This window comes from Mirounga angustirostris, unplaced genomic scaffold, assembly GCF_029215605.1.
Source record: "Mirounga angustirostris isolate CCGP_5_RB_7025 unplaced genomic scaffold, mMirAng1.0.hap1 SCAF_16, whole genome shotgun sequence".
Classification (NCBI taxonomy): domain Eukaryota; kingdom Metazoa; phylum Chordata; class Mammalia; order Carnivora; family Phocidae; genus Mirounga; species Mirounga angustirostris.
Genome location: NW_026991724.1, coordinates 43425125 through 43450662, shown reverse-complemented (window position 1 = coordinate 43450662; position 25538 = coordinate 43425125). Strand labels below are relative to the sequence as shown.

Sequence of the window (25538 nt, the reverse complement as noted above, 5' to 3'; positions counted from 1 at the left end):
TCTGTCTCTCTCTGTGCCTTGTCTCTTGCGTCCCTATTGATCTCTCTTGGGATCCTTGTCTCTGTCTCTCCATGTCCGTCACTCACTGTGTACTTGTGCCCTTGACCCTCTCTCTGCGGGTAGCTCTCTGTGTCCCTATCTTTCCATGTCCTTGTCTCTTTCCATGTCCCTGTCTAGGTCTCCATTTTTGTCTCCCTGTGTCACCTTGCCTGTCCCCCAGGTGCCATCCAGTCATTTGCTGGCTTCACTGACTACTTTACGGCCATGGCCCAGGAGGGCTGGTTCCCACTGCTGTGTGTGGGGCTGCGACCATACTGGGAGAACCACCACCTACAAGATCTGCAGGACAGCTACGGCCAGGAGTGGGTGAGCCCCGGCCTCCCGCCCCCGGCCCGTGGCTCCCTCATTCCCAGTGCCACCTTCCCTGTGGGTGGCCCACACTCAGTCGTCCGCATGTGACGGAGCTCAACTGGAGCATCCCAGGTCCCCGGACTCTCTGCCGGTTCTGGGGCCTCTCCCACCACCATCTTGAGCTCCACACTCCTGCCACTCACCCTGTTCCGCAAAGGCCCTTCTGGCCCACGTCACTTATCTTGGCCATCTGCCCGGGCACCGGAGTCGCTGGACCTTGCAAATTCTGCCCTAGCAGTCCGACTCCCTTCTCCCAGGTGCCTTCCTGTGGGTGTGCGGGAGAGCCTGCCTCCCTCCTTCCTCGTGAAAGCAACTGGCCTGAGCTACCATTTGCCCAGGCGCTGACATCTAATCTCTGCAAGGCCAAGATCTCCAGCCGCCCCCCACCCCCCGGGGTCCTGCAAACCTGGCAGTCGGAGTCTCTCTCTTCTCCCCGACTCCATCCTCTGCTGGGAGGGGCTACGGCCGCAGGCCCTCCCCATCGGGCTCAGGCCGCTTCTGCTCCCCTCCGGCCCGCAGACGTTCGGGCAGCGCCTCTACCAGCAGTATACCTGCTACACCGTGTTCTTCATCAGCATCGAGATGTGCCAGATCGCCGACGTCCTCATCCGCAAGACGCGCCGCCTCTCCGCCTTCCAGCAGGGCTTCTTCAGGTGTCCCCACGGCCCCGCCCCGCCCCGCCCCGCCCCAGCCCCGCTGCAGCTCCCACCGGATCCCCACGAGGGCTCACTGCAGCCAGCAAACGCGCCGGCGCCAGGTGCTGCCGGGCCTCGTCCACCGCGGGCCGGCTGCTCCCACCACCTGCCTCCCCCGCCCCGGCCCCTCCGTTTTCATCCACCAAAGGGGAGATGTGACAGGACCCCCGTCCACTGTCAAAGCGTCCCCGCTCCTCACGGCCTGGCCTTGTTCTGCGCCCGCCGGCCTGAGCCTGTCCCACCCCGCCTGCCCGCAGGAACAGGATCCTGGTGATCGCCATCGTGTTCCAGGTCTGCATCGGCTGCTTCCTGTGCTACTGCCCCGGAATGCCCAACATCTTCAACTTCATGCCCATCCGGTGAGGGGCCGGGAGCTGTGAGTAGAGGGACGGGCACAGGGACACAGACTGGAGGGTAGCCTTCACCTTGTCGTCTCGCCTGGGCCTTCAGGTACCAGTGGTGGTTGGTCCCCATGCCCTTTGGCCTCCTCATCTTCGTCTATGATGAGCTTCGGAAACTGGGAGTTCGCTGTTGCCCAGGGAGTGAGTGTGGAGACCGAGGGCCTGGGGGTGGGGGCTGGACCATCCTCAGAACAGCTGCCCTGACCTTTGACCTCCGAGCCCTTGACCCTCCATATCAAGCCTCCGTTGATTCGTACCTCAGAGCCCCTGGTGCCCGTGACCCACATCCCGCAGCCCTGAGTCTCCTTTCTCTCCCTCCCAGGCTGGTGGGATCAGGAGCTCTACTATTAGAGGGCCTGCCGCCTTCAAGCCATCCTTGCAAACCCCACAGCAGAGGTGGGGGGCATGGGACCCTCTGGGCAGCCACCCGAACATCTAAGCAATCAAGCCCCAGCACCATCCGTGTCTGCTCCCGCATCCCACGGCACCCCAACCTTGGAGAGACCTCCCCACTCCCCTTCCCCATCCACAGAGAGCACCCCCCCCCCCCGCCCCGGCAGAGCCATCCCTGGGCCTGGTGCTCTGAGCTGGGCAGGGGGGCCTGGGCAGGGGGTGGGAGCTGGGCTCCTTTGAGCCAGGTCTGTCCTTCGCACTCCAGGCGGGCAGGAGGGCTGCCTGTGGGACCTTCAAACACGCTTGTGCTGAGTGACAGAAATAAACTAGCTCACACCGACGATGCTTTTATTTGGTGCCAGGTCCTGTCCTAAGTGTCTTTCCTGATCCCCTTTGATCTCCCACAGTCCTACAGCTTGTTCAGGGCTGTATCTCAGTTCCTCAAACACAGCCTCGTGCATCGTAGGTACGCAACGAAACCTTCCTGGGGGAATGAGCCTGGGGTGACGGCATTCCCAGTCACCCCCAGGAGCGGGGCCTTCACCGCCCCACTCGCCTAGACACCACCTCTGGGCTCCCTCCCCAGCACGTTCTTGATCTCTCCTTGGCAGGCTCCTTGACACATGGTGTCAGAATCTTTCCTACCTCAAGCTGCCCCCCACCCTGCCTCCCCCTTCGCAGGTGTCTCCACTCTGGTCCCACCAATTTGCTCCTCTGTTGCAGTGGGACTGAGTCTAGAGGCTGAAGTCCCGGTCCCCTCCTCACACCTCTCTCCCCTGAAAAGTTAACTCCCCAACTGCTGGAAACTGCCTGACACTCCCCCCACCTCCCACCCCTCCCCAGCCCCTTCCTCACCTCTCTTCCTTAGTATGAGCCTCTCTGGCGGGACCCCTCCCACCACAGCCCCCCTCTGCTGCCCCCATGGCCTCAGTTCTGTCTCTGCAGTGGCTCTCCACCCTGTATGACCCAGGGACCCCCAGTAGCCTCTGCATCATCCTCCAAACCTGCTCCTTCCACTGTCCCATCAGTGTGGTTCCTTCTCCCTGGGAAACGTGGTGAGCCCTAAACTCCCTGTCTTTCCCTGGCCCAGGATCCTCCATGGTTTGTCCTGCCCCTGCTGACTGCCAGTTTCACAAGCCACCTCGATCTTATTCCAGCCAATTCTTGTTTCACTGGAAAAGTCAGGCCTGCTCTCTCACCGCATAGGCTCTGCCACCGGCTTTTCCTCCTGCCCCAACAGCTCACATCTCCTGTCTTCCAGGCCCTCCAGGTTGGGCCCCCAGCCCGTCCCTGACCTGGTCTGTGCTCCCTCCACTTCAACCCTAACTGCTCTGGTCTCCCTGAGCCCCACATAAGCTGGGATTATTCCACATAGTTGGTCACCAGCAGGGGCTCCAGCTCAGAGTCCCTGCTCAGCAAATAGTTGTTGAAATCACTTTTGCAACCCTCACTTGTCCCCATACTGGTCCGAGACTAGGCGGGCATGGGACGGAGGTGTGGGAGCACGATCCTGTCACAGGCCACCCCGCTGGGCTGGGGGAGTGCCCATATACTCCATACTCCATGCCCAACCAATTGTTTGCCTCTCCACCTCTCCCCCAAGACACCTGTGGACCCAGTCTCCTCAAGGGACAATGAAAAGGGGGCAGGGCTAGGTGGTGGCTGCCCCACCTGAGGGCAAACACTCCCTCGGCACACACACCAAGACTCACAGCCGTTTGTGCTCCTGCTTTCCCAGTCCAGGGTTAAGCAACAGTATGGCAGGACCTGACAGCCTGGAGGGAAGGAGGGAGGGGGCACTTGCCCTATCCCTCGCCTTGGGGGATCCACTGGGGCTGGGAAGCACCTTCCTGGGTGGGCAGGGTTTGCATCAAGGTGGAGCATAAACGTGATATTCAAAGCCCCGCTTCTGACACGTGCCCCTCAGACAGGGCAGGGAATGGGGCAAGCAGCTGGCTCCACTAGGACAGGGAAGGGCTAGGGTGGTGTTGGAGATAGAGAGCCCGTGAACTTGACAGGTTGATCTGTTGACCTTCAGTCCTTGGAATGTGCATCCACCCCCCCCCCCACCTCGCCTTGAGAGAGTGATGTGGGTCTACTAGATGGTATATGTGACTAAACCCAGTTAAGGCCCTGATCTAAACTTTTAAGATTTGGCAGGTGGGTGCAGAGATCTAGGTGTCTTACAACCCAATGAAAAGCCTTGAAAAGTTCCCTTGCTTCTTAAACCTGCCACCTACCAACGTGGAGTGGCCACCTTTCCCCTTCTGCTCTCTGCATAAGGGGGCTGGTTTCTGATTGCACCTGAGAAGCTCCCAAGGAGTTTGTGAAACAAGAGGTAGGGAGGGCAGCATCCAGGACAATATCCAAATTGGTGGGCTCAGCTACTGTGCCAGTCGGCTGCAGCACTGTCTGGACCCCACCCTGAGAAGACTCTAGCCAGGATTTGATGTGAGGACTACAGAACCAAACCAAAGCACTGAAGAGCTCAGAATAGTAAGTCTACCCTCAAGAGCAAAACCCAGAGTTCAGGTGGTTGGACCGTTCAATATGCAATGGGGAGTCTGAGACGGTTGTAGACAAGGAGGGTGCACTAATAAAACTGGGATTTCAGACAGATCCCCCTGGCTGCCATATGAAGGGTGGATCAGAAGGGGAGATTGGGCTGAGAGCCTAGGAGGTAAGCAGCCAGAGAAGGGCCATGTTAAGGCTGAGAGGAAAAGCCTCCCAAGAACTATATTCCTGGATTCTAGCTTCCTTCTATCACCTGTTACCCGAGGGCCCTGGTCTCTGCAACTGCTCAATGATGATCTATCTAGGTGGCTCAGTCGTTAAGCGTCTGCCTTCAGCTCAGGTCATGGTCCCGGGGTCCTGGGATCGAGTCCCACATCGGGCTCCCTGCTCTGCGGGGAGCCTGCTTCTCCCTCTCCCACTCCCCCTGCTTACGTTCCCTCTCTTGCTGTGTCTCTCTCTGTCAAATAAATAAATAAAATCTTAAAAAAAAAAAAAAAAGAAAGAAAGAAAAGATGATCTATCTACTCCAAGCCCTTCTATCCTGGGAAGATGAGGAGCCCAGGAACTGCTGTAGAACACAGAACAAACCAGTTCTGTGTTGGCCAGTTTCCCAGCCTGTCTACCTGGCTTCAAAGCCAGAACAAGGGCCTCTAGAACCCGGTGAACGTGGTATTGGTAGACAGTTCCAGAGAGAGCGAGAGATGGAGGCAGAAACAATGTTCCAAGCACTGTTTACTTCACTGAAACCTGGAGGCGGGGAAAGGGTATGTGAATGTCTGGGGCACCAAGCCTAGGAGTGCACGTTGACAACGGCGACATAGAGGGCCAGGGTGCTGAGGGCCAGCAGCCCTGTCACCACTGCCCGGGCCAGCAGTGCTGTCCAGCTGCCCAGGGAACAGAGGTGGACGAAGGTCCTGTGGGGAAACATCACCATGAGAGAAGGAGAACAGATAAGCCACCCCCATCTGGACCCACCCTCAAACCCCGCGCAGCTCACTCCATGACAAAGGCCTTGTAGACGCTGAGGAACATCAGCAGGAGTACTGCTGGCCGAAAAGTGTGGTACAGGTCGTAGCGTGTTATCATCCAGACTTGGGCAGATGCGACGATGTAATGGACCTGCAGGGAGGCAGGAAGTCAGGGCCAGGCCTCGGGGGGAGGGCACAGCCGCTGGACAAAGGTGTGTGGGAGAGCAGGACTGCGTACCAGACTGATGTTGGAGTCAATGCTCATCTGGATGTACTTCCAGTCAAACTCAATGCCCCGGGCTCCAACCCACAGGGGGATGCAGCTAAGGAAGGCAAAGGGAGGGATTCTCCAGCACCCAAACACCCTCAGCACTCAGAATCTGAGCCCCCGCCCTCCAGCACCTCCCTAGAACCCAGGCGTCCTTTCTCAGGAATCTGGGCTCCAGGCTGCTGCACACACCGGGACATAATGAGCTCGGCGGTGGCCCAGCCCAGGGCAGCAACCATGATCTTGTACTCCCCCTTGCCTGCATTCCGGGACATGACAAGGTTTAGGCCTATCAGGTCTGCCACATCCACGCTGGCCTTCATGAACTCCTGTGGGTCAGGTTGAGGCTTGAGTGAGCACAGGTGCCAGGGGGCCCCTTTCCTGCACTCCCTCCCCCTTCCTTGCCCCACTCACCCCAATGAAGTCATAGATGCCGCCTTCCCAGGTGGGAAAAAAAGTGGCCAGGAACAGCATCTGAGAACAGAAAACAGAGATCACTGCAAGGAGAGGAGAATAAACCAAGTGGATTATGTAGGAAGTCAGTGTGGATGTGGAGGGTAAGGCTCTGGGGTTCAGGGGAACCCTTGCGGAGAGGGACCACCAGAAGGGGGACGAGATTACAGGATCAGGGGAGAGAGACGGTTGGGGTCTGAAGTCTGGGTTCTGTGACCCAGGCGATCGGGTCAGGCATGGAAGTGCCGGAGCGAGCTACCCCAGCAGGGTTAGCAGCACAGTGTGGACCCTGGCTTACTTCGCGCCGCCTCAAAGTACAAAACGCTCCACCACACAACTGAGTTTTCCCAATTTTACTAAAGTGCTACACAAAAGTTGCTTGGAGACCTCTCCCCAAGTTCCGCCCCTTCCGGAGCACGTCTTCCAGGGTATTCCCGGGGGGGCCCGGGCGCCCTCACCTTGCACAGCTGCACGAAGAGGTAGGTGACCCCGGCCTGCACGCACTTCCAGAAGGCGTTGTACTCAGACCTGCAGGAGCGGGCGGTGAGGCTTAGCCCGGGCCCGCGCCCTCCCGCCCGCAGGCGCCCCGCACTCACAGGCCGCTGCACTTGTAGGTGATGAAGTAGGGGAAGTAGGCCAGGGCGAAGCAGTTTCCGAAGTGGAACAGGGTCATGGCGCCGGCCGCCCGGGACCCGCCGGAGCGCGGGTCTCACCCTCCGCCCGCCTGGCGCCGGAGCCCGGGGCCTGGCGCCCACCTGCCTCCGCCGCGACCCGCGCGGCCTGCTGGGAGCGGGAGGCCGGCCGGCGCCGGCGCCGGCGCACTGACGTCACGGCCCGCGGCCGGCCCTCGGAGCCTGCGCGGCCCCAGTGCGCCGGCGCGGAGCCAGGCTCGGAGGCGGGGCGCGGTGGCCGGTGGGCGCAGGTGGAGCGCGTCTCCGTGCGGGGCGCGCCGTGACCCCGTAGTGACCGGCGCAGACACACGGGCGCGGCTGTGAGCATTCTGCTTTTTTATTTCCCAGCAGGGCGCCCTCCTTCCCCGGGGGAGGCGACAGCGGGAACGGGAGGTACGGGTTCCAGCCGGGAGCCCGCGGAAGCGGAGGAGGGGCCGTCCTGCTTCACTGGTCGCGGCTGAACATGTAACGGAGGAGGTCCACCACCCGGTGACTGTAGCCGTATTCGTTGTCGTACCTGGGGAGGGAGGCGGCGGGTCAGGGGAGTCCCTCCCGACCGCTCCTGGCCCGCCCCCCACGCCCCCGGGCCCCTGCCCCCTCACCAGGAAATGAGCTTCACGAAGTTGTCGTTGAGCGCGATGCCGGCTTTAGCATCGAAGATGGACGAGTGGGTATCGCCCACAAAGTCCGTGGACACGACCTGGGCATCGGAATTTCAAAGATAAGCGTGGGTCGCGGAGCAAGGTCCTCCAGGAGCCCAGGCCCCGACTCTTAGGCACATGGGCACATCCCTTCATCTACGGTATCTGGTGGAGCCCTGCTTGTGTCCAGGTTCTGGGGACCGTGTGAGGAAGGCACGCGGGGGCTTCGCCTGCGGCCAAAGGACGGAGACCGCAGACACGCTGACGCTGCACCAGTACATGCTGGCAATGACGCCGGCCTTCATCGTGATGGTGGGCCGCATAGAGGCCCTCTTGGAGGGCACACGGTGAGGCTGGGTCTGGATGTCTAGGAGGATCTGGTCACCTCGGGCCCTCCGCAGTGCCTGACGTGGAAGGAGCTACAGCATAGAGGCCCTGAGGGATTGGCCTTGGTGGTGTATGAGGCCACAGGGGAGGGTTTTCAGGAGTGGGACAATGTGATCTGCTTTCCGTAAAACAAGAGGTCCTGGTGGCTGTGTGAGAGCGGAGCTGCAGGAGCTAAAGCAGAGACAGCACCAGAGGATGGCACGACTGGGAGCAAAGGCATGGTGGGGGAGCCACTGTCTTGTTCACTAAGCTTGTATTGAGCACCTGCTGGGGTGCCAGGCCCCGGGACAATCAATGGCTGGAGCCACCGAGTCCCGAAGCCCCTGCTTTCTTGTGGTGTACATGCTATAGCAGGGCCAACAGGGACTATGGAATGAAATTTCAGGTAAGGGAAAGGGCCAGGAAGAGAATATCTTTCTGAGGACAGAAACTGAAGTAGAGACTTGGAGGAGGTGAGGGCAGATTATGTGGCCACCTGGAAGAAAAGCTACCCAGACCAGAGCAACAGCAAGTGCAAAGACCCTGAGGCAGGAAGAGCAGACCTTCCCAGCCCTGCAGTCCCTGTCTTGATACATGGTGAGCGGCTCTTTGGTAAGTGGAAAATCATGTTTCCTCCCCAGAGGGCTCCTCCCATGGTCCCCCTCCTCAGTCCCTACCTCATCCTCTGTGTAGGCAAGGATGCCAGCCATGGGCCCTTGGGCTGCTGCTTTTATGGCGTCTTTGATGGCCTCGTACGAGGTAGGCTGGGCCAGGCGGCAGGTCAGGTCCACAACAGATACATCTGGGGTTGGCACCCGGAACGCCATTCCTGTCAGCTTCCTGGAGAATCCCAATTAGGGGTGGGAGTCAGAACCCAGGACCTTTCCATCCATCCTACGTTGTCTCTACTTTCCCCTCAATAGACACTTCAGGGATTGGGGGCCAGTCCAGTCCTCCTGGGGTGTACCCCTGACCCTGGTGGCAGCTTTCTGCCCTCATACCCTTTGAGGTCTGGAATGACTTTGCCAACGGCTTTGGCAGCCCCTGTGGAGGCTGGGATGATGTTCTGGTGGGCACCCCGCCCGTCTCGCCAGGCCTTCTTCGATGGCCCGTCCACTGTCTTCTGGGTGGCAGTGTAGGAATGAACTGTGGTCTTGGGGAAGAAGAAGGCTGGGGTGAGCCCTTCCTCCTCCAAAGCTCCCCTGCCTTGTTTTCCCAGGCCTGAGGTGGTGACCCAGGTGTGGAGGCTGGTGGGACCACCACAGACCACAGGAGGGCCATGTGCAGGCCAGGGTCCAGCCCTGTTTGCAAGTTGCCCGGTGTTTTAAGAGACTTCACCACTTGGCTCTTCCTCCCGAAACCGTCTCTCCTTGTTCACCCCACACACTAAGCAAGTCTAGGAAGGAGAGGTAGAGTTTCCCTGCCACCCCTCCTGCCTCAGCCGCTCTCTCCAACTCACCATCAGCCCTTCCACGATCCCAAACTGCTCATGGATGACCTTGGCAAGGGGTGCCAGGCAGTTGGTCGTGCAGGAGGCATTGCTGAAACGGCGCGGGTGTGCAAGGGCCCTGTGAGGTGAGTCGCAGAGCCAGCCCGGCACCCTCCCCTCCCTCTCGGGTGATGCACACAGGCCTGGTTTTGTGGAAGTCAGGTTGGGGATGAGTGGGATCACTGGGGGTGCCCCAGAGGTATGGCTGGGGAAGCTCCCCAAGCGTGTTCTCCAGGAGTCCTACTGTTCTGTTAACATGAGGGCGTTAGGGCTTTGGGAAGGGAGGTGTGAAGCAGCACCAGGGGTCTCCTGGGAGTGGGGGTGAAGAGAGGGAGGCTGGCATTTCCTCTGGGTGCCACCCACACACTTCAGAATGTTGCTGCCCGTTACCTGACAACTTTCATGGAGCCAGGATCATAGTTCTTCTCGTTTACTCCCATGACAAATATGGGCGCATCGGGTGAGGGTGCAGAGATGACCACACGCGTGGCACCAGCCTCGATGTGGTCCTAGAGGAGGAGCACAGGTGTCAGGGGGCCCTTCGAGTGCCACCTCCACACCCCCTCTCCCCGCGCAGCCCTGGGCATCTGTCCCCCACTTACTGAAGCCTCCTGTAAGGACAGGTACACGCCTGTGGACTCCACCACAAAGGGGTTCCCGACAGACTTCCAGGGAATATCTCGGGGCTGCTTGCTGTGGAGGGGTGGCAGCGCCCGAGTCAGTCTCTTCCTGCACGGCCTGGCCTTTGCCGTCATGGCCTTCAGTGTTCCAAAGGCTGACTGGACGCCTTCCTGCCTGGCCTGCAACCGTCTCCCCCCCCCCGCCCCCCCCGCCAGGCCAACATCCTAGCTGTTGGGAGTCCACCCTGCTGGTCTCCCCTTTCATCACTGACTCCACCTTGCAGGCCACTTTTCTCTTCTTGACTCGACCGCCCCTGTTGTGCCTTCCTGACTCAGGCCTCTGCCCCCCCAGTGGGACCATCCCTGACTGCTCCCAGCCCAGGTCGGGCCCATTCTACCTGTGCTGCTCAGAATGCACCCCAGGAAAGTGAGGCCTGTCCCGCTGCTTCTGGTCCCTGCCCTGGCAACCTCCCCACTGTCCTTGCCCCTCCTTACCACGCGGCTCCTGCACCAAGGGCCTGCTGCCGGAGCCTGGGCAGCTCCCCGAAGACACGCTGCATCCCCGGGAGCAGCTCCCGGGGGGAGGACTGAAGCCTGAGGCAGCCCCCGGGCCAGCAACGGATAGTGGTTTACATTGGAAAGGGAAAGGAGGGCCGCCTGGGTGGCCAACTCTTGGTTTCCACTCAGGTCATGATCTCGGGGTCATAGGATCGAGCCCCGTGTTGGGCTCCCTCTCAGCCTGGAGTCTGCTTGGATTTCTCTCTCCCTCCCCCCCGTTCTCTTTCTCTCCTCAAATAAATAAATAAATCTTAAAAGAGAAAAAGAGGGAAAGGAGATTTTGTTTCCTGTTTGAGAAGTTCACATTTCTACTCGATAGCAAATGTTTGTATTTGAAACATCAAACATCTAGATGTTGTTTACTGCTTGGCTTTAGCCAACAAGCAATAAATGACTTTTTTCCATCACAGGGTTTATCACAACAGTGGTGGTTCTCTGATGATTTGTTAGCATCTGTCTTGGCTTCTAGACCACTGTATGCCACTGAGCCTGCTCCCGCCATAGGGTTTCAATCAGTGTTGGTGGGTTTTGTTTGTTAACCGTTCTACCCAAGTTTACCGAACACCTGCCACATGCCCATGTTCTAAGTGCTGTACCTGAATTGACCCCTTGAATCCTGGTGAGCTGCGGGGTAAGTACTGTTACCGGCATTTCTCAGAGGAGCCAGCCCCAGGGCAGAGGGGAGGGGAAAAGCCGGCATCCTAGAAGACCCCAGCCCCTTCTCTCGGCTGTCCTGGGCGCTGCCCTTCTGCCCAGAGGGCTGTTTTGAGGATTCCGTTCATTCATTCTTCCAGGAAGTATTGAGTCTCCCCAGAGTCTGCGGTGCCAAAGCAGTGATAGCGACGCGAAGCGAGAGGGCCCCCCTGGCGAGGAGGCTGTGGCTTTGCGGGGAATGCCCTTCCCAGTGTCCCCACACACCTGGGACCTCCGGCTTGCTCTCTGCTACCGCTGTGGGGGCTGTGAGCATCATCCCCATCAGATGCTCTACGCAACTGAGGCCAGGACAAGTTCAATCTCTTGCCCAAGGTCACCCAGCTAGGAAAGGGCGGAGTAGGGGTAAAGCATGCAAGCAACATGGCTTGTACTGAGTGCCCGGAGAACACCGTGTAGGGACGGTGGAGTGCTGCTGGAGTCACCAGAGAAGCAGCACCTGGGTGCGGGGTGCCCGTTGAGGGGGCAGCCGTGTGGGGACCAAGAAGGCAGGGAGAATGCCCCGGGTGGCAGGAACGCCCGGCCAAGTACCGAAAGGACGGGATGGCTGAGCAGCTCTGCTGGGATTGTGTTTGGTGTTAAGATTCCAAACTTGGGTCCAGCAGCTTCTCATCCGCGTGGAGTCTCCAGTCCCCGCCTCCACCCGCCCTCCCACTCCCACACACAGCGCTGAGCACCTCATCACAAGCCCTCCTGCCTGCAAGTATAAGCCGCAGGGCTGGGAGAGGCTGCGCCCCAGGGCAAGTTCCCCGGGGGGAGTGCGTGGGAAAGCGCGTGCCGCCCAGGGTCCAGCAGTGGCTGCTAATTCACGTTAGGAAGGTAAAGTACGGCCCGGGGCTGGCCGGGGCTGGCCAGAGTGGGTGGGATGGCCGGAGTGGGTGGGATGACTGGAGTGGGTGGGATGGCCGGAGTGGGTGGGATGACTGGAGTGGCTGGGACGGCCAGAGTGGGTGGGATGGCCGGGGATGGCCGGAGTGGGTGGGATGGCCGGGGATGGCTGGAGTGGGTGGGATGGCTGGAGTGGGTGGGATGGCCGGAGTGGGTGGGATGGCCGGGGATGGCCGGAGTGGGTGGGATGGCTGGGGATGGCCGGAGTGGGGGGGATGGCTGGGGATGGCTGGAGTGGGTGGGATGGCCGGAGTGGGTGGGATGGCCGGAGTGGGTGGGATGGCTGGAGTGGGTGGGATGGCCGGAGTGGGTGAGATGGCCGGAGTGGGTGGGATGACCGGAGTGGGTGGGATGGCCGGAGTGGGTGGGATGGCCGGAGTGGGTGGGATGGCCGGAGTGGGTGGGATGACTGGAGTGGCTGGGACGGCCAGAGTGGGTGGGATGGCCGGGGATGGCCGGAGTGGGTGGGATGGCCGGGGATGGCTGGAGTGGGTGGGATGGCCGGAGTGGGTGGGATGGCCGGGGATGGCCGGAGTGGGTGGGATGGCCGGAGTGGGTGGGATGGCCGGAGTGGGTGGGATGGCCGGGGATGGCCGGAGTGGATGGGATGGCTGGAGTGGGTGGGATGGCTGGAGTGGGTGGGATGGCTGGAGTGGGTGGAATGGCCGGAGTGGGTGGGATGGCCGGAGTGGGTGGGATGACTGGAGTGGGTGGGATGGCTGGAGTGGGTGGAATGGCCGGAGTGGGTGGGATGGCCGGAGTGGGTGGGATGGCCGGAGCGCGTGGGATGGCCGGAGCGCGTGGGATGGCCGGAGCGCGTGGGATGGCCGGAGCGGGTGGGATGGCCGGAGCGGGTGGGATGGCCGGAGTGGGTGGGATGGCTGGAGTGGGTGGAATGGCCGGAGTGGGTGGGATGACTGGAGTGGGTGGGATGGCCGGGGATGGCCGGAGTGGGTGGGATGACTGGAGTGGGTGGGATGGCCGGGGATGGCCGGAGTGGGTGGGATGGCCAGAGTGGGTGAGATGGCCAGAGTGGGTGGGATGACTGGAGTGGGTGGGATGGCCGGAGTCGGTGGGATGACTGGAGTGGGTGGGATGGCCGGAGTGGGTGGGATGGCCGGAGTGGGTGGGATGACATGGAAAGGCAGGGGGCAGCGCATGGTGTTGGGGGCCGCAGCAGGAGCTGGGATTTTATTCATGGAGGTATGGGAAGCCATTGGAGGGTTTAAATACGGGAGTCACCAAGGCCAGTTGATGTTTTTAAAAGGCCTCTGGCTGCTGTTTAGGAACAGGGTGGAAAGGGTTGGCTAGATGGCAGTGCCATTTCCTGGGGAGGGAGGTGACTAGGTTTGGGGGTTGAAGGAGAATCAGAAGATGAGTGTTAAACATATTGAGTTGACATGCCTGTGAGAAAACATGTAAATGTGTGTTAAAAGTATTTTGAGTAGAGTGGGACACCTTTTTAGATTAATGCTTTTTTAAGCATTTTAGGGGTCAGGGACTTCTCTGGGACCCCTCTCTGCCCCAGTACCCAGAGGCAAGCGTGCACACAATTTGGGGGATTCTGGACTCAGGCCTCCACCCCCCAGTGTGAGAGGTTGGAATCCCATTCTAGTCCTCCGCACAGCCCCAGTGTTAATCTGCTGCAGGCATGCTTACCACTGGAAGACGCTGATCTCCTGGTTGTCCACCACCAGTTTTCCGTTCCTGTACTCCACAGTCCCCTTGTACCGGCCATGGGTGGAGTCATATTTAAACATGTACACCTGTGGGCGACAGGAGGGCTCCCAGTCTTGGGTGGCCAAGGGTGGAGGAGCCAGCATCCCTAGGGAGTCCCCATCTTGGTGAAGGTTTCACATGGCATCTGGGAGCCTTCCACGGAGCTCTCCTCCCCACTCTGGTCCGCCTTTCCCAGTTCTCCCCTCTGCTGGCCGCTCACCATATATTCCGGGTCAATGAATGGATCGTTCACTGCCACCACCTTAACACCCTTCTCCATGCAGGCACGGAGCACCAGGCGACCGATGCGTCCAAATCTGTCCAGAGACAAGGGTGGTGGGGGTTGTGCTCAGAATCCTCGCCGCTGGCAGGCAGAGGAGGGGATGGGAGAGAAAGGGATAAGGGAGGAGGTGCACCCTAGGTGGCTGGGGGGGACTCCTCAGTCTGGGGAAAGAAGGCAAAGTGCGGGCACTGTCCTCTCTTGCCCAGATGTCCTCTTCAGCCTCTTAACCGCTTTTCCTGCTTCCTCTACCCATCCATCGCTCCCTCCTATTCCTGACCTTGTAGCTGGATCGATCCTCTTAGAACTTCAGGTCAGAGTATGTCACTTGGCCTGAACACCTCCATGGCTCTTAATCAGTAAAACCAGATCCAGACTGCTTACTGCCCCTGCCAGCTTCCCACCTCCCTCCCCCTTCCTCCCTTGCTTGCTCCGCATACTGACTTCCTCCCCGCTCTTTGTGCGCTGAGCTCAGAGCTGGCTACCGCTGTGCTCCCCATTATCACTGGACTTCCACACTGTTCACAACATGCATCACTGAACTGTTGTGTTCCTTCTTTGATTGCTGTCTTCCCACCGGAATGTGAGCTCTCTGAGGGTGGAGCCCTGCCTTTTCCCTGTGTTTCTTAAGGGTGGGCAGAATGAAGGCGCTGATGGTAAGAAATGGGGAGATGCCCCAGGCAGCCACCAGAGGAAAGGCCGGGCCCTAAGACTTCAGGAATGGCTCACGCTAGGGCCAACTCACCCATTGATGCCCACTGTCAGCTTCTGAACCACAGCAGCCTTCTTAGGTTGAGGAAGTGGGGATTCCTCCTTGACTGGCTCAGGTTTGGGCTCTGGCTCAGCCTGGGGCTCCTGCTCTGTCTCAACCTTGGGCTCCGGTGGGGGTGGTCTTCTGGTCACTGTTGGGGGTTGGGTGGGGGCAATGAGTTGTGCCATCATGGTGGGAGAGAATGAACCATTTTGGCCACTCAGAACCTGTTGCTGGCTCCTGGCTCCTGGCCCCTGGCGGCTAACCATCTAGCTGTTTCCCCAACCTACCTGATCCACACAATGAGTAGGGGTGGGCTTGCTTTAAAATACCAATGCCAGGGCCCCTTCCCCGGAGAGTCTAACTCAGTGCACATGTCTTTTTAACAATCACTTGGGGTCATATTGTCTGTGCCTCAGTTTCCTCCTCTGTCAAAGGAAGATGATAGTACTTCTCTCTGAGAGTCACCGTGATGATTAAGTGAGGTGATAGAGGTAATGCTTATGAGAGAGTCTAGGAAACAGTCCACTTACATGAGTATTTCAAAGATGGTTTCCCAAACTCGTCTGATAATTGTTCTAACCCAGCGGACCCCAAGCTGTTATGATAAGAACCCCGGGGTAGGCCTCTTCCCAGGGAAATCTGATTCAGTGGGTCTACACTGAGGCTCAGGAATCCTGGTTCTAAAAGCACTCCAGGTGATTTTCATCCTCAGAGTAGTTAGGAAATAGAGGAAACCCACGCCAGCTTCTACCTCTCCAAACCTACACACTCCCACTCCCGGACTGCATTTGAAACCCCCACGCGCTTGGAGGTGTGCGAGCCGGGCTGCCCATAAGGGCCTGAAAGAGGGGGGGGAGACGTGGAGTCCGCAGTTAGATGCGGGTTGCCGGGGGGGGGGGGGGGGGGGGGGGGGGGGGGGGGGCGCTGGCCAGCAGAGCGTTTCCAGCTGGGAATCAGGCCTGCCAGCTGTGTAGTCCTGAGCAAGTTAATGACCTCTCTGGCCTGTTTGCTGGTGCCATGTCTGACCTTCTGCCTGGGGGCTACTGTGAGGACTCAGATCACACCACCCAGTAGGTGCTGTTGTCAACAGAGGGAGGAAGTTGCTACCAAGAGTATTTGTGAGGAAAGGAAGAGAGGAGAGGTTGGAGTTGGGCTGGAGGAGGAAGGCGGTTGCTCTTGGCGCCAGGGTCAAAGGCACTGGGAGGTGGTGGGGCTAGAACCATGGGCCAGCTGGTCTGTGGGTCCGCCTGGCCTCCAGGGGCTGCCGCAGACCACGTGGCCTGAGCCTGGGCTGTGGGTTTCCTGCGGCAATACCAGTTCCTAAAGGTATTTTTATTTGAGGCAATGACCCTGTGGTTTTGGGGACCCTAGGATGTTTGCGTTCCTGGGTGGGGCGGTTCTGCTTCCACGATCACGAAAGGGGGAGATTTGCCCACGGGGGTTGAGTGGGAATCTGAGCCCACTCCTCGACCTTTCAAAAGAAAACTCAGGTGGTTCTCCTCTCCCACCTTCCCCCAGGCTTCCTCTCTCGTCCCCGCCAGTCCGGGGTGGGGTGCCTGGGCTGGAGGAAAGCTGCTGCACTGGGAAGGAAGAGCCTGAAGGGCTTCAGTGATGCAGCATCACCTGGGAGGTGAAACAAGAGCGCAGGCGCGCTCTCCTCATTCGGATGCCGCTCCCATTTCCGGGGCGCCGCCATGGGCTAGGTGCTGGGCGGAGCTCTTGGGTGCACCAGCTCACTGAGTGCTGTAAGGCATGCGCTAGAAACCCACCATACAGAGGGGAAACCGAGGCCCGAGGTCACAGAGCAAGTGCTGAGCAGGGAGGAGGTTCGCAGCCGGGCGGGGCGCTGCTTCTTGGGGGTCCCTCCCACCGCCCCCGGCCCTGGCGTCCCGCCCACCCCGGCCGGCGGCCAGTGCGGGAGCCGCGAGGGAATGCGGGCTGCCCTCCAGGCCGACCTGGGTTCACCCGGCTGGTGTGTGTGCGCACCTCGGGCTGCATGGGGCAGGGCTGCCCAGTGGGAGCCAGCAGGGGACTCTGAGGCCCAACTCTGCTCTTCCGGTGCTGAGAGCCCGAGGGAGGCGGCTTGCGCTCTCTTACCTCTGGTGGCCGCTCCGTGAGTGGGGACAGTAAACACACTGGCCCCCCCGGGGGGTGCGCGCACGCCTGGAATGTGCTTGGCGCGGCCCTGGCAGGTTGCTAGCACCCAAGAGGACAAAGCCCACCAACTCCTGAGCGGCCCTTTGGCGCTGGGCGACGGGAGCGTCCATCCCTAGAAATGCGCCCTCGTAGACGCGGCGCCGGCCCCTGCTTCCGTCCTTCCAACGCTTGCTAGCGGCGGCAAGGCAGGTGGAAACCCGCTCCCTGGCCCGCCACCATCGCCACAGAAACCACTGGGCGGGCAGGGCAGGGGTAGGGAGGGTGGGGCGCGAGGGAGGAGGGAAGGGGCGCCTCAGTCCACCTCCTGCCCCTGCCTCGTGCACATGGCGAGGCGGGCACGCGCGCTGCAGGGGCTCCCGACCGCCCTGTCTCCCCTTCCCCGGGGTCGGCCCGTCGCCTCCCTCACCCGGGCACGGCTGTCGCAGCAGCTGGACAACGGTGACATTGGTGAGGACGATATCGCGTTTCGACATGGCCTAAGGTCTCATGGCCTAGCCTCCCGGGGGCCGCCGCGATGTTACTGCGGCGCGGGGCGCCTGGGCTAGTGTGGCCGGAGCTTCTCGCTGTGACGTCACAGTGCCCAGTGATGTCACAGGGGCGGCGGCCAAGAGCGTGACGTCCGCGTGCCAAGCCCCACCGTCCCCAGGCCACCCGTGGCGTCTAGCATAGAATCCAGCTTTTTACTCTGGTCCTCAAGGCCCTATTCTCTCCCCCTCCCCTTCCTTCTCCCTGGCTCTGGGCTGCTCCTTGGCTAGTTAGCCACCCTGGCTGTTTTCTCTTGCCTGAAAAGCCCTGCCCTGTCCTTGCTCGGGGGCCTCCTGGTTTCCCTCCGGTTCCACCCTTTCAAGAGGGACCCTCCTAACTCCCCATGTAAAGTTCTCTCCTTCCTCCATCACTGTCGCCATGGCCTTCACCCCCTCAAATCTGCTCATCTTCCAGAAGCCTCCTCTGACTTCCCTTCCTGGGTTAGATGCTCCTATGTGCAAAGTTACTCTATGGCTACCCTCTCTACAGTTTTTGTTTTCCTCACAGCATATGTCTCTCTCTCAAAATCATCCTGTTTATTCGTTTTCTTGCCAGTTGTCTCTGCCCACCAGACTGTAAGCTCTCAGAGGGCAGAGTGCTTGTCTACCTTCACTTTTGTATCCCGGTGACTAGAAGGTTTGGCGCCTGCAGGTGCTCACTCAGACGCCAGAATGCGTATATAAATATCGCCGCCTCCCCTGTCTTCTGACTCCCAATCTTAAATTTAACTGACCTCCAAGCCAGATCCTCTCACTGCACCCTGTTCTTCTCCTTGTGGCTTTTCATGTAGTTTGTCATGATCTACTTACTGATTTACATGCTCATTGTGTCCCGTTGTTCAGCACGGGGCCTCTGCTGCCACCTGGAACTGCCTGGCACAAAGCAGCTTCTGGGGAAGAACAGGACAGATGGCTCTTTCCTCTAACGCACTGGGGGTGGGGGCTCATTTGCACATCTGTGATACACAGGCGCCTTCACCTGCAGGGCTGGCTGACACACAGCTGTGACCAAGATTTAGGGGGTGTGGGGGTTTGGGCCAGGAAGGAGTCATTATCCCGGACAGAGGTGTGGAAGCAAGAAGGGGCAGAATGACATAACCTCTTCCTTCCCTAAGTCTTCACGGGAACTCAGTTCACCAAGCACCCACAATGGGACAGGGTGAGGGTGAGGGTGAGGCTCTCCTGCTTGGATGGTCCAGAGAGGTGGAACTGAAAATAAATCGGTGTACAGATGGGGAATTTCAATGGCCCAAGACCAAAATGCAGGTATTAATTAAACAAAGGGGGAGAAACTTAACACATATGATGGGGGTTGGGGAGAAGCGGGGCGTGGAAAAGCACACAAATAAAACCAGGACTAAAAAGGGATCAATTTTGTACAACTTTACAATAATAGATGTGAAAAGCTAGATGCAATTAAAAATTTTCTTAGAAAATATAAAGGAGCACCCCCGGTGCAAACAGAAATGGCAAATCTGAGTAGGCCAATAACAAGAGAAGAACCGGAGTTAAGATCTATCCTCCCCAAGGCTGATTCAGATCCAGATGACTTTATGGGCAGGATCTGCCAAAAAGCATCGGGAACTGGTGCGGGTCCTATCCAGAGTGGGGAAGTCAGGTGGCAGTTCTCACGCGGAGGGGTTCTGGGCAGGGCATGTGCTCCAAGGCCCCATGAGCTGGCCAGCACACTTCCTGGGAGTGCTCTGTGGGAGGGCCCTGATGCTGGGCCACGGAAACCTCCACTCGCTCTGGAAAGGCAGCAGGCTCACATTACCCAAACCAGCGGAGGGCGGCAAAGAAAGGACAACTCCAGGCCAATCTCTTATGGGGACAGATGCCAAAGTCCTGAATCAATTAGTGGCAAATGGGAATTGGATCTAGAGGGACCCGGGCCCGGATGACAGAAGACGGCAGGATGGGCCGAGAGAGGGGTGGAAAGAGAAGATGGGAGTACATTTCAAAAGGAGAAACCCCACCTCTCCATCTCAGGATGGATTAGGATTCTGCAGGTCACCACCCACCCCTCCCCACCCTGCAATCCCCTGGCATGGGAAACTCCCTCATTTAGGCACTGGACAAGGGCAGGAGAGCCACACCTGAGGTTGCCCAGGGATTTGGCTTTGTCCCTGGAGCGTGAAACTGGGAAACAGATTTAATGAGCTCAAGCTTGGAGAGGTGGCGTGATTAGTCACCCTCTATAGGCAGTGCCTAGAAATGGCAGAAGTTCCTGGATCTCTGGGCCTGGGTGTCCAGGACCTGGAGTGGAAGTGTGGGTCTTCTGACGGGAGTGGGCCTGGTCACCCTTGTTTGAGCAAAGCCTGAAAACACATGCAGATTCTCACCACACCCGAGCACCCACACACATACCTCTGTCACCCCTGCTGGCTCACACCCTACACATTCCTTCCCACCTGCAATCCCACCTCCACCCCCTGTCTGTCTCTCCCTTTGGCACCCAAACCCAAATATCTTTCATCCCTGCACCTAACTTACCCACCCACTGGCTCTTGTTCTTCTGGTCTCGGCCTGCTTCTAGCCCCAGATAGCTATGCTGCCACAAGACCTCCCAGCCACCACCTGTCCTTCCTTCTGATGACCCTCTTCATGCCCAGGGTAGACTCCCAGCCGTTCCCCTCCAACCTATGCCACCATGTCAATGCTTGGGGCTTTAGGTTGGGACCAAGGAGGCCCCAGGGGGAGGAAGGAAGGAAGGATGAGCCCCTGGCCTCCAGCCCAGGTTCTGGCTGACAGTCTCCCACTGCCCCAGGTCTTCAGCCCCTCCCCGTGGCTGCCCCAACTGGCTTTTCAGGAGACACTGCGTCCTGTCCCAGCTCATGGCAATCGGTCCTCTGCCCTTGCCCAAGGGCTGGGAAGCAGGAGGCCAAGGTCCCGGCTCCAAAATCTATAAGCCTTCCCAAGGGGCCCCAGGCTGCTCTGGGGACCCAGGCACCCTTCTCTGCAGCACCCTCTGAGACCCAGGCTTGGCCTGTCTTCCCGGGGCTTCCCTTAGCAAGCATACTATGTGTGCTTACATCACATACCTTTTTGGAGTGCTTCTTTAAATCCATCCATTTGTTCAATCTATAAATATTTACTGAACCCCAGGTAATGTTCTAAAAATTGGGGATACAGCAGTGACCAACACAAAAGCCCTGTCCTCTGGAAGTTTACAATCTGATAGATGAGGCAGACAGTATAAAAGATAATTTCGGATCGTGGTGCTTATAAAAACAAAAGGATGGTATCACCCAGGATAACTGAGAGATGGCCAAGGATGGTGGTTTTTTTTTTTTTTTTTTTTTTTTGTGGTGACATTTGAACCAAGAACAGACTAAGAAAGAACCCACCATGTGAAGATGTGAGTTCTGCTTTCCAGGCAGAGAGGACAGCATGTGCAAAGGCCATGAGGCGGGAATGAGCCCGGTATATCTGAGGACCAGGGAGAAGACCTGTGGGGCTGGGACGTAGTAAGCGTAGGGGGGTGGCAACGAGAACAGTGAGTCTCTGATGACTCCCTCAACTCCCCAAGGGTGCTCTCCTCCCCCCTGACTGAGCCTCCCATCTTCCTAGACTCTTCCTGCTGGGGAAACTGGATCCTTCGATCCCCTGAGAGGAGTGAAGAACTAGGCCTGGGTCCTGGGGATGGGGGTGATTGAAGGTGAGGTTGGGAGAGAGGAGGCCTAGATAGTGGGTGAGGAATGAAAAGAGGAGGTGGTTGGAAGGGCAGACATCTGGGCTTTGGGGTGGAGGGCCTGAGCTGGGCAAGGAGCAAAGATGCCACGTGAGTGTTCTCCATTCATGACTCACCTCTTCCTCCTCCTCTTCATTGCTCAACTCAAGTTCCCTGGGAAATAGGTCCCTGACTGGGGACCAAGTCAGTGCCTCACAGGGGTAACTGAGTCATGAGGGGTGGAGAAGAGAGAGGGAGGTAGAGTATAAATAGCAGCTTTGCTTCCCCGGCTCCTCTCTGCATCCTCCCCACCCTTCCAACAACATGCACCTTGCCAGTTTGGTTAGCTCCTGCTCCCTCCTATTGCTATTGGGGGCCCTTCCTGGATGGGCGGCCAATGATGACCCCATTGAGAAGGTCATTGAAGGAATCAACCGAGGGCTGAGCAATGCAGAGAGAGAGGTGGGCAAGGCCCTGGAAGGCATCAACAATGGAATCACTCATGCTGGAAGGGAAGTGGAAAAAGTTTTTAATGGACTTAGCCACATGGGGAGCCAGGCCGGCAAGGAACTGGACAAAGACGTCCAGGGGCTCAACAACGGCTTGGACAAGGTAGCCCATGGGATCAACAGTGGCATCGGACAAGCAGGAAAGGAGGCAGAGAAATTTTCTCATGGGGTCAACAGCGCTGCTGGACAGGTTGGGAAGGAGGCAGACAAAGTGATTCAGGGGGTTCATCATGGGGTCAACCAGGTGGGAAGTGAGACAGGGTGGTTTGGCCATGAGGTCCACCATGCTGCCGGGCAGGCTGGGAACGAGGCGGGGAGGTTTGGCCAGGGGGTCCACGATGCTGCAGGGCAGGTTGGGAACGAAGCAGAGAAGTTTGGTCAGGGGGTCCATCATGGGGCTAACCAGGCTGGGAAGGAGGCGGAGAAGTTTGGTCAGGGGATCCACCATGCTACTGGGCAGGCTGGGAATGAGGCAGAGAAGTTCGGCCATGGGGTCCATCATGGGGTTAACCAGGCTGGGAAGGAGGCGGAGAAGTTTGGCCAGGGGATCCATCACGGGGTTAACCAGGCTGGGAAGGAGGTGGAGAAGTTTGGCCATGATGTTCATTATGCTGCAGGGAAGGCTGGGGAAGAGGGAGACAAAATAGTCCAAGGGATCCATCCTGGGGTCAACCAGGCTGGGAAGGAGGTGGAGCACTTTGGCCAGGGAGTTCACCATGCCGTTGAACAGGCTGGAAAGGAGGCAGACAAAGTGGTCCAAGGGGTCCACGATGGGGTCAACCAGGCCGGGAAGGAGGCAGAGAAATTTGGCCAAGGGGTCAACCACGCTGCTGGCCAGCCTGGAAGGGAAGCGGAGAAACTTGGCCAAGGTGTCCACCATGCTGCTGGCCAGGCTGGGAAGGAGGTGGACAGGTTGCAGCAGAATGTTCATAATGGGGTCAACCAAGCCGGCAAGGAGGCCAACCAGCTGCTGAATGTAGGTGAACAGGGGTGGGTAAATGGGGAGAAGGGGCTGGGGGAGGGAGAGGTTAAGCCCTTGGGACATTTGGGTAGTCCATGTAGCCTTCATTCAGTGAAAGAGGCTTGGGGAGCTCTATGATCACGTTCCCTTTCTTCCTCTCCATCTCCTTACAAAGGAGCTGGTGCTCAGCTGGTCAGATGGATCAAACCATCTTGTCCGCAAAGCCCTAGATCAGACAGTGAGAACCTTTGCACTTCAGGGAGCTGCCCTCCTAGTTGAGGAGGTGTAAAGAGAGGAACATGAAGCCTCTCCTGGGGAACAGGAAATGATTACTGAGTCAAGATCTTGTGCGGTGCAAACAGAGTGAGTGTTGAGAAAACCCAGAGCATCAGAGTAAGCATGAGGAATGGCTTTGGGAGATAAGCCCTATTCTGTTTAATTTTCCTAACAAGCCTCTGAGGTAGTCAGGGTGAGGATGCTGACTCCCTGATTCTCAGATAAGGAGATAGAAGTGAGGTTTTAAGGGGATTTGCCAAGGTCAGGTGGCTAGTGAGCAAGTCTGGCCAATCACAGGTCAGGGTTCTTTCTCTTCCCCCCACACTGCCTCATCGGAGGAGGTCTCCAGGAGGATTTCTGTAGAGGGAACATTTCTGTAGAGGTAACAAATACTGGAGGCCAGGGGGAGGCAAGGGGTGCCATTCACAGTGGGCCAGGCACCAACGATGGGCTTGGGCAATAGGAGAAGGCTGACCCCTGCCTGCCTCAGTTCCCCACTCTCCAATCTCCATGAGGAGTCTTTGGGACACCATCTGGAGGACTGGCCCAGCCCTGGAAGCCGATAGCCACACAGGCCGCAGGCAGGGGACCCAGGGATGGGTGGGTGAAGAGGAAGGGACTCCACAGAAAGTGTGCACGGTAGAGGAATGGGCTCTGAGTCAGACGGCAGGCTTCACTGGGAAGGAGTCAGGAAGGGGAGGTTTGTTATGGGATTCAAAGCTGGCCCAGCAGCAGCAAAGGCACGGCTGAGTATCTGAGGGGAAAATGAGGACAGGGATCAACCGAAGTTAGGGACCAGGCCAGAGAGGGTATAGAAGGGGTAGAGCTGAGGTCGGGGCTGAGGTTAAACTATGGTTCTAGGATTTGCGTGGGTCCTCTGGGTTCCCTTTCCAGTTTCCATTCAGGCCCTTCTCATTGACTGAGGGCATTTCATTCACTGAAATAAAAGGGAATTGGGGGAAGACTAGTCAGTAGGGGCAGACATCCTTCCAGGCTTTTCTTCCAATCTCACAGAATTCCCACAGCGACATGGGCTTTGGGTTTTCTTTCTGGATAATGAGGGGGTAGGGGGTTAGCTTCTGCCTCCCACCCTGGCCCCAGTCACCCTAGAGGGCGGTAGGTCACCGGGGAAGAGGAACCTGGGAGATCCTCAAGGGCTGAGGGGTTGTAATGACAGTCTGGCCTTTGTCCGCAGGGCACTCATCCAGGCGTTTCCACCGGCCAGCACGGAGGGGGCGCAACCACAACAGTAACATCTGGAGTAAGTTTCCCAGGGCACAGCAAGGACTCAGTGGGGGGAGGGAAGGCCCTCCTACGATGGCGGTGGGATGGATGCTGGTGACCAACCCTCTTGTCCTTGAATTCCAGGCCTCGGTCAACAAGCCCTTCATCAACATTCCAGCTCTGTGGAGGGTGAGTGCCCAGGAGGTTTCAACTTTCTGCTCTCTGTCTCTGGAGACAGTCTCACACTCCCTTCCCACTGCCTGTCCATGGACAACTTCACTGTGGACAGACTCTCAGCCTTGCAGACACCATCCAACCTGTTTCCCAGCTCTGGCCTTTCCTTTCTTCACCTGCTTCCCTCATACCCTGCTTTCCTCTTCTGGCTGCTTTCCATTCCCGCTGAGGCAAACGCAAGCTGGCAAAACAGACCCCCAGAGGCCAGCGAGGGAGGCACGCTGCTGAAACCATCCCCTCCATGTGCTCCGGCTTCTCATCGGCTTCCCTCCGATTCCCTCCCTACCTCAACCCACTGTGAGGCCCTCTGCTGCCTTACAGCAGTATGCTGGGGGGTGGGAACCTGCAGCTCTGGGCTTTCCCTGGCTGACGGGACCCCCCAGTAGAAAGCCTCCTGGGGGACCCTGGTCCCTACCCTGGGCCCAGAGCAAAGTCCAAGCTTTGCAGTTTTCTCTTTGCATGTAGTGCATCACTGCATGAGCCTGGGGCAAAAGGAGGAGGGTGTGGAACAGCCCTTGTGGACGGTGCCCGGAACCCAAAGGCACAGCCTTGTTTATTCCTGGGCTATGGGGGTGCCAGGGGACCCTCTGAGGCAAAACAGACAAGGCTTCTTGGCTCCTCCACAGGGTCCTGGCACCTCTCCCTGGGAGGGCTGGCTCCCTGTTCTTCCTGAATCTAGGAGGCACTTTGCTGAAGACATTCTGCAGAACATAAGCAACCCCTGGGCCTGAGAAGCTAATGCCCATGTCCCCCTCATTTCCCTAGGGGACGTGAGGGCAGAGGTCTTGGTTCCCTCAGGGCTGTGTTCCCTGCATTCATTTCCTCTCTCCTCTCTTCCAGAGCGTCGCCAACATCATTCCCTAAACTGATGCACTGGCCTCCCTCAGCAGACTGACATTCCTGTTGTCATACTAGCTGAAATGACCCGGAAGAGCTGGGGGCGGGGGGCAGATTTCCTGAGTCCCGGGAGGAGGCTATACTGGGGTTTGTGAATAAATATGACACATTATACTCTCATCATGGTCCACTGTGCTCCCCGAGGAGGGGTGGGGGGGGGGAAGCTTCTCTTTCCTTGCTATTTTGTGGAAGGAGCTGGGGGCTGATGCACAGGAGGGCTGGGCTGGAGATTTCGGGCAGGTCAGATGTAAGAGGGCTCTCACGGGGACAAGCCAGGCTTCGCTAG

General features: G+C 58.5%; 4 protein-coding genes and 1 long non-coding RNA gene across 7 annotated transcripts in view; 3 read left to right on the top strand and 2 right to left on the bottom strand.

The window, feature by feature from the left end:
* ATP4A (ATPase H+/K+ transporting subunit alpha) overlaps positions 1-2235 on the top strand; it is an 86207-nt gene extending 83972 nt beyond the window's left edge. The window contains exons 21-25 of the mRNA XM_064581217.1: positions 221-366; positions 931-1064; positions 1364-1465; positions 1557-1648; positions 1830-2235. Of these exons, the coding sequence (XP_064437287.1) occupies positions 221-366; positions 931-1064; positions 1364-1465; positions 1557-1648; positions 1830-1858 (503 nt within the window). The 3' untranslated portion in view covers positions 1859-2235. The remainder of the gene's footprint in view (positions 1-220; positions 367-930; positions 1065-1363; positions 1466-1556; positions 1649-1829) is intronic.
* A 2893-nt stretch (positions 2236-5128) lies between these two features.
* On the bottom strand, positions 5129-6914 carry TMEM147 (transmembrane protein 147). Of its 2 annotated transcripts, XM_045890351.3 has the most exons (7): positions 6700-6911; positions 6562-6631; positions 6065-6124; positions 5843-5979; positions 5621-5705; positions 5412-5533; positions 5129-5328 (listed from the first exon to the last, which is right to left on the bottom strand). In XM_045890351.3, the coding sequence occupies exons 1-7, from the start codon at positions 6774-6776 to the stop codon at positions 5205-5207; spliced, it is 675 nt and encodes a 224-aa protein (XP_045746307.1). In that variant the 5' UTR covers positions 6777-6911; the 3' UTR covers positions 5129-5204. The 2 variants fall into 2 exon arrangements, with proteins under 2 accessions (XP_045746307.1, XP_064437554.1); XM_064581484.1 differs by lacking the exons at positions 5621-5705; positions 5843-5979 and having other exon boundaries at positions 6700-6914.
* A 304-nt stretch (positions 6915-7218) lies between these two features.
* Positions 7219-17430, bottom strand: GAPDHS (glyceraldehyde-3-phosphate dehydrogenase, spermatogenic). The gene is made up of 11 exons (XM_064581485.1): positions 17364-17430; positions 14792-14948; positions 13987-14083; positions 13707-13813; positions 9873-9963; positions 9661-9779; positions 9241-9322; positions 8783-8934; positions 8459-8621; positions 7377-7474; positions 7219-7291 (listed from the first exon to the last, which is right to left on the bottom strand). The coding sequence occupies exons 1-11, from the start codon at positions 17428-17430 to the stop codon at positions 7219-7221; spliced, it is 1206 nt and encodes a 401-aa protein (XP_064437555.1).
* On the top strand, positions 8454-10721 carry LOC135362864 (uncharacterized). The gene is made up of 2 exons (XR_010408251.1): positions 8454-8540; positions 9001-10721. It is a non-coding gene; the product is annotated as an uncharacterized LOC135362864 (long non-coding RNA).
* On the top strand, positions 15820-25372 carry SBSN (suprabasin). 2 transcript variants are annotated; one of them, XM_064581482.1, is made up of 5 exons: positions 15825-21763; positions 22391-22636; positions 24093-24158; positions 24266-24310; positions 25196-25372. In XM_064581482.1, the coding sequence occupies exons 1-5, from the start codon at positions 21476-21478 to the stop codon at positions 25217-25219; spliced, it is 669 nt and encodes a 222-aa protein (XP_064437552.1). In that variant the 5' UTR covers positions 15825-21475; the 3' UTR covers positions 25220-25372. The 2 variants fall into 2 exon arrangements, with proteins under 2 accessions (XP_045747243.1, XP_064437552.1); XM_045891287.3 differs by having other exon boundaries at positions 15820-22636.
* The last annotated feature ends 166 nt before the right edge of the window (positions 25373-25538 follow it).

Bases quoted from the DNA above. Each gene is read 5' to 3' on its own strand.
- GAPDHS (XM_064581485.1), bottom strand. From the start codon at position 17,430: ATGTCGAAACGCGATATCGTCCTCACCAATGTCACCGTTGTCCAGCTG. The intron at 9,964-13,706 runs GTAAGCATGCCT...ACCCCTCCACAG, and splicing joins GAGATCAGCGTCTTCCAGTG to CAAGCAGCCCCGAGATATTC. The intron at 8,622-8,782 runs GTATGAGGGCAG...GGGATTCTCCAG, and splicing joins GTCATTCCAGACCTCAAAGG to GAAGCTGACAGGAATGGCGT.
- SBSN (XM_045891287.3), top strand. From the start codon at position 21,476: ATGCACCTTGCCAGTTTGGTTAGCTCCTGCTCCCTCCTATTGCTATTG. The intron at 22,637-24,092 runs GTAGGTGAACAG...CTTTGTCCGCAG, and splicing joins AGGCCAACCAGCTGCTGAAT to GGCACTCATCCAGGCGTTTC. The intron at 24,311-25,195 runs GTGAGTGCCCAG...CCTCTCTTCCAG, and splicing joins ACATTCCAGCTCTGTGGAGG to AGCGTCGCCAACATCATTCC.
- TMEM147 (XM_045890351.3), bottom strand. From the start codon at position 6,776: ATGACCCTGTTCCACTTCGGAAACTGCTTCGCCCTGGCCTACTTCCCC. The intron at 6,125-6,561 runs GTGAGGGCGCCC...TTCTGTTCTCAG, and splicing joins TCTTCGTGCAGCTGTGCAAG to ATGCTGTTCCTGGCCACTTT. The intron at 5,534-5,620 runs GTACGCAGTCCT...GCCTCCCTGCAG, and splicing joins TTGACTCCAACATCAGTCTG to GTCCATTACATCGTCGCATC.